This window comes from Rutilus rutilus (genome assembly GCF_951802725.1).
Source record: "Rutilus rutilus genome assembly, chromosome: 1".
In the NCBI taxonomy this organism is placed as follows: Eukaryota; Metazoa; Chordata; class Actinopteri; order Cypriniformes; family Leuciscidae; genus Rutilus; species Rutilus rutilus.
In genome coordinates, this window is record NC_140209.1 from 25,358,377 (window position 1) to 25,365,358 (window position 6,982).

A 6,982-nucleotide genomic window follows, 5' to 3' on the forward strand; every position below is an offset into this window, starting at 1 on the left:
ACAGTTTTGCACTAAACGTGCTGAGACAACCAGGGGTCTTCTATTATTTAGAGGTTTTAGTCTGATGTCCAATTACACTAATGATGTTTTCTCCAGCAGTGGTTTGGGTTTCAAACACCTCGTTCAGTGATATCTGTAACAGGTGAACGTAAAACACTCTGACATGCAGTGACCAGGACGAGATTTGAACTGAAGGAAACTGTTCTCAGGAGGACAAAGTTTGTTACATAAATATCATCATCAGGTTCAAAAGTTGTTCTTCTCTCTTACTTTCTCTTACTTCTCTATGTTCACTAGGCCAGAGCAATGTAATGTGATTTTTTGTGCTTAATAAAATCCCCCTACACTCTATGAAGTTTAATGGAAAGTTTGTATATATATATTGCTTGTACTACTGTGGTAATAATGTGTTTTATGCACATAACATTTAAAATATATATATATTTTTGAATATGTAGCCTATATGGCATTACCTGTTTGTTTGTTTGTTTTTAAAAATATGTTATTTTAGTATAATTGCTGCACTATAGGCCAGTTTTAGTTATATTATAGGTTTAAATATCAGTTAATTATAATTTTTTTAATGTTGCTGTTAGTTTAAATAATTCTTACAGTGCTTTTGTCATTTTAGTACGTTTTTTTAATAGCCTACGTCTATATCGTTTTATATACGTTTTAGTTATTTTATTAGGCTAATTCTTCATAAAATAAACGAAATAAAATAAATAAGTTTATGTTTTTAATTTAATTTAATTTCAGTTAACATTTATCTTATATTTTAAGTTTTTTATTGTTTTATTGTTTTTTAAGTATGCTAGCGCTCCTTAAGTAAACGTAATAACCTTACACAAACTACTGTGATTTTTTGAATACTAAGGTAACATACGTTTTTAATGGCAACGGTATTCTTTAGAGATCACCGTCATAATCTCAGCACTTTTTGGCGACGGAGGAGTGTGTGATCTTCAGACTGTCACGGTCACGCCCTTTGCCTGCGATATTTTAATGTCATGCCGCTTTTCTGTCACTAGGGAGAGATATGTGAACTCTCTCTCGCGCGCACACACACACACACGCGCGCGCACGTGTTTAAACAGCGTCCCGCGGCACAGCACGCGCACTCACTGCAGCACCGTCCCGTCGCGGGATGGATGAACCGGACGCGTCGCGTGACTCGCGTCAGCATCAGCGGAACGGGCCCGCGTCGGATACGCGCATGCACGGGGTGTTTACGGACGCGGACACCGGGCGGCTCACGTACGCGCTCAATCTGTCGGACAGCTGCCTCACGGTCCAGAGGATCAACCCCCCTTCATCCCCACCATCATCCTCATCCGAGCACCTGGACCTGCGCGATTGCCTGGGGAGCCGCGCGCACCGGGGCGAGCGCGAGGACCAGGGCGCGTATCTGTGCGCGTATTTCTACCCGTACCGGCGCCGGTGGATGTCTTCAAGTCCGGTTCGCCAGAGGGACGAGCGTCGCTTTCGGCTCGTGCTCAATACGGAGGATAATAACGATGATGAGGATGAGGAGGACGTGAACCTGCGCGAGGCGGAACGGTGGGCGCGCGCCATCAGAAACAACACCGCGCGCAGCACGGGAAACACGCACGGTAAGAAACTAACTTATTAAAGAGCGAAACACCAAAGTTAAACTCTTTTTCACTCAATAAAGAGGTTTTTATAGAGTGAAACTTTGTAACAATAACATCAACACACGTTACACAACTCTTACTGACAAAACCATGTTTTTGCATATATCTTGATAATACCATGCTATGTTTTGAAGTTCCTTGTAAATACCATTGAAATCATTCAGTGTGTTGTTCATTTAGTTACTGCCACTTTTAGTAAACATACATAGTTCCAATTATAACTTGCTTTAGCCAGTGACTAATCAAAAGTAGTGGATTGTGTACTACAATGCAAATAGTAGCGTATGTGAACATGGTAATCATTCAGTACTATGGTAAATATTTCTCTGTGTCATACCTGGTCCCTACATTCACATGCGGTTTCACCTGTTTAACGAGCGAGGATAATGTGTGCCGGTTTGCCTTTGCCAGGAGGAAAATGTGACCGATGATCACATACTGAACTAGTTTGACCTGCTGGGTGACGGTTTTTACTGTAATTGATATCATAGTTTTGCCTCTGGTTATTAGGTCAGGTCACGAATTGTTAGGCTCTAAAGCCAAAATAACATCTGATATAGCTAGATATGATCTAGTAGTGGTGAGATTGATTTGGTTTGCTCATGATGGACAGGAATAACTGATGCTGAGCTGTGAAGAGATGCTGAGAGGACATCATACGGGACTGTTCATCTCCACACCTGTCCAACACTAAGCGGGTTTAACCCTGTAAAGCCTGGCTTATCAAATAACAGAACATCTATTACAGTTAATTGAGCATTAAAAAAAAGGTTGCATGTGTTTTTTTATCGGATATCCTGTATTTCACATCAGGATTTTATGGATGGAGCTCATATTTGAGGAGGAAAAAAGCTAATTTTTTGTAGTTATGCTGATTCTGATATTATTTATACGGTCAAAAAAGTAAATCAGTGAGATCTTTATACCAGTATAGCAGATACTTACATAAAATGCATATAAATATCAGTCGTCACTCTATGTCTACCACTAATATGTCTTAGTAAGATGATATATGTTTAGTTTTATGATCAAAGCTCTGTAGTTTTAAAGCATATAATGCAATATGACTGACAGATGAACTTATAAACCCTCCTCAGAAGCCTGATGATCATATTTGAGACTCACTTCTGAACGTGGTTTTTCTACAAAAATACGGTGGCCGAGAGAGCTCAACTGAAGAACACACATGCAAATAGAAAAACACACACAAATTAAGAAAACATCATCAGTTTCACAACACATGTGCGCTCCAAATACTCACAACACAACCAAATACAGAAACGCGCGGCAAAAGTTCACAACACAAATAAGAATCAAACCTAAATTGCTTAAGTGTACATCTTGAAATATTACTAACAATCCAAAAATTAGTTCTATGTTTACTTTCTAAAAAACAGTGCAGATTTGACAGCAGAAAGACACGTGAAGCACAAGCTAAAGTTGGACGTTTATACAATTTACGTTAAAATGCCTTTTACCTGCTAATTTTACCTCTAAACTATTAATCAGATGACAGAAGGCATGTAGTGCAACAGGTTTTTCAACATATTTTGATCATGTTGATCACTCAAAGGCCTTATAAATGTGTGCATCAAATATCATTCAGTAGGCTTTATAGGGTAAATAGGAATAATTGGGTTAATAGTAATCACTTAAATGCTGCAGGACCAACTTTGATACTTAGTATGAGGAGCTTTTCACCTGCTGGACCAGAATAATAATAAATAAAAAGCAGTGCACTATGCAGTCAAGTTTTGCATGAGCAAATACCACTAATATTTTCTGTAGGCTGTTGTTTTATGCAGTTCTGGCACGATTTAGGCAATAGATACTGTAATTATGTCGTACATTATTCAGCTGTTTAAATCTTTGAGCACATAAAAATAGGACAGACTATTCCTGTGAGTTTTGTCAGATCCCGTTCGGGACAGATCCTCTCTTTCTGAAACACACACGCAAGAGTCTGATCAGGACGAGACACATCTGGGCTTCTAGAACCGGAATCAGGGAGTTTTGAATGATGAGGTCGTTTCATTGACGCTTCTGTTATCATGGTAACTCGGAGTTCTAGTGAACACGGTTTTTTTGTCCTCACTCGAACTTAGGAATGAATAGAATGAGCCAAATCAAATAACTCCTCGCAGCAAAAAACATTCCTCCATTCATTGACATCAAAGAATTCATAACAATGCATATTCATGTAAGTGTGTGCATATTTATGATGGTTGTTATCTCTAGATTTCCATGTAGCTCTTTGAGTATTTCTGCAGCCCATGCAAGCCAGTGGTATTTATACAAAGTAAACCAAAAATAAAGACGATGATATCGGTGTCGGAGCATTCTAGATATCATAAGTAGATATTGAATAAGTTAATATGTAAATATATAAGCTCCATGTGTCAAAGTAAATCAAAGCACCAAAATAAATAACTTTTATTAGTATTTGCTTATGCAAATCTCGTACTTTTCAGGATGATAGATTTGCCAACGTTTGTGAGATTTAAATTTACATATCAGAAATAGTAATCAAATAAATGCTGCTGTTTTGAACTATATATTCATCAAACATTCCTGAAAAAATGAATCACAGTTTGCACAAAAATATGAAGCAGCATAATAACCAGAAATGTTTATTGTAAATCAAATCATTATATTAGAATGATTTCTGAAGGATCATGTGACACTGAAGACTGGAGTTTATGATGCTGAAAATTCAGCTTTAATCACAGGAATAAATTACATTTTAACATATTCACACTAAAAACAGCTATTTTAAATTGTAATAATATTTCACAATATCATTGATTTTGCTGTATTTTTGATCAAATAAATGCAGCCTTAGTGATATACTTACTCGTGTTTATATATATACACATGCTTCCTGGGCGGTTGCTGTCAGGTTTACTCAGAGCATTAAACTGACACGTCAGAGGCCTGACACGTTAAATATCCTATAAAACACACTTATCATCAAGTCTGAAGCTCTCAGATAGTGGCATGTTCAGTGTATGTGCACAGCGTGGCATTACTACTCACTGGATCAGTCACTCTGCATTTACATGTTTAATTGATGAGTTTGTTTCAGCATGTGTGATCCCGAGCAGACGATAATACACTATTTAACAGAATACATGTATTTTAAATGAGCCTCTCCTGTATGGCACAGAACTGTCACATGTGAAAATGTCCAGCTCTGTATTATGAACCAGAAAATAATGGTGAAACGTGATTCATTCTTCTTTCTGAAAGCTGACATGCCCCGAGACACTCTCGTGAGAATCTTTCACGATGCTTAAAGCGGAAAAGATGACGGCCGTGTAAACAGTATCTGTTTTCGTAGAGGGGGGGTTTGGGTTGTGCTGTTTTCTGTATTATTGTGCTAGAAGTTTACAGTAATCAGTGGGTGGGAGTATTGGATAATTTTAAAGCGGTCACATGGTGCATTATTTAATCATTGTAGGTCCACTAATGTCTTTTTGCATCAAAAAGTCCAATTTTTTTTTGTGATCCATTTTCCATCCTCCACTCACAGTATTCACTAACTGTCTGATCCATACCACACACTAAACTGGAAATATTATCTGCTGATCGCCAATCTAAATGGATGATTTTATGCAACTTCCTGGAGTTTTTGTAATTGTCTGTGTGGAAAGAGTCTGTTAATGAGGTAGCAGGTCAATACAACAAATGAAAAAAAAAAATGGATTTGCCCAAGTTTGCAAGGTTACTAACATCAAACAGATCAAAGAGGAACAATCAGGAAACAAACAGGAACAAAGGAAACAAAGGAAACATCAAACAGGAACAAAGGAAACAAGAACTAACACAGGTAAAACATTTACACCCTTGGGATGCCAAAACTCTGGTGGTGGGAAGGGGGGCTAAACAAAAATACTGGTCCATGGGTGAGTAGGCGGAGGAGACGACCATGGGGTGACCCTGATCAAGGCCAGGAGGAGGATGACCCACGACAGAGCCGAAGAGGGAAGAGCCAGGGTAAAGTCATGAGCCGACCTAACAGAGGTGAAGCCGAGAGAGGTGGAGACCCAGGCAGAGTCCAATGACCTGGCGGACAGAAAGACCTAGCTAGCTTAGCTAGAAAGACCTAGCAACATCAGAGGACAAGGAGGCCAAGGCAGAGCTGTGGTGATGAACAGCCAAGGTGGAGCCAGGGTGTCAGACGACTGAGGCGGAGCCGGTGGGAGTGAGGACTGATGAGGAGCCGGAGAGAAGGAGAACTATGAACCGAAGGGGTGGACGAAAGTCCATGGCAGAGGCAGAGTGATGACTGACCCAGGCAGAGCTGGAGGAACGAGGAATCCCGGTGGAAACGGAAGGATGATGGCCCCAGGTGGAGGCAAGGGAGCGAGGAGCCCACTGGTCAATTGGCCAAGGTGGAGTAATGGGTTCGGAGGCCCGAGGCGGAGCAAGCAAATCCTCACACCAAGGGGGAGCTGACGACCGAGAAGCCCAAGGTGGATCAGAGCAGCTGGGGGCAAAGATATGGCCGAGGAACTGGATGGAGTCGATAGAGGAGGAGGGAGTGGGAGGCTGGGTGGTCCATCGGCGACAAAGGATATTTGGGGTTGGGCGATGAAAGAGACTTGGAACCGGGAGAAACCAGAGATGAAGCAGAGACTTGGAAGCCGGGAGGGACTGGCGGAGACGAGGAGACTTGGAAGCCTGATGGGCGGAGACAAGGAGACTGGTAAGCCTGATGGGCGGAGACGAGGAGACTTGGAAGCCTGATGGGCTGAGACGAGCTGAACTGGAGCTGGGCGGGACTGACGGAGACTAGGAAGTCGGAAGGGACCGACGGAGACTAGGAGACTTGAAAGTTGGGTGGGACCGGCAGAGACGAGCAGAGGTGCGTTTCCCAAAGCCAACTATGGCCGCAAGTTCTGTTGCTACCAATAGAGTTCAATGGAACTTGCGACCATAGCTGGCCAACGATGCTTTTGGGAAACGCACCCCTGGAACAAGTAAAGGAGGAAGGGCTTGGGAACAGGAGGAAATCTGAGAATCCATTAATCCAGGCAGGGGAATACAGATTTCTGAGGCTGGAGGATGGGTAGGACATCCCTCTTCATCATCCAGCTCCACTAACAATCCCTCTGGGATGGACATTGGAGCCGACTCACACACCTGGTCAGACTTAACAGCGGGTATTGACTTCAGGATGGACATGGCTTCAGGCTCGGGGTCTGTGTCTGTGTCTGTGATGGACTCAGACTCATGGTGGGTTCAGAGGAGTGCGCTGGGTGGACTGCAGATGCTGGAGGGATCCACATTGAAATAGCACCCAGTTCACATATTCTCGAAATGTC

The 6,982-nt window shown here is 41.7% G+C and overlaps 1 protein-coding gene across 1 annotated transcript in view; it reads left to right on the forward strand.

The window, feature by feature from the left end:
- Window positions 1-1,029: 1,029 nt before the first annotated feature.
- The window catches only part of sphk1 (sphingosine kinase 1), a 28,646-nt gene continuing 22,693 nt past the window's right edge, over window positions 1,030-6,982 (forward strand). The window contains exon 1 of the mRNA XM_084387653.1: window positions 1,030-1,613. Coding sequence (XP_084243779.1) covers window positions 1,148-1,613 — 466 coding nt within the window. The 5' untranslated portion in view covers window positions 1,030-1,147. The remainder of the gene's footprint in view (window positions 1,614-6,982) is intronic.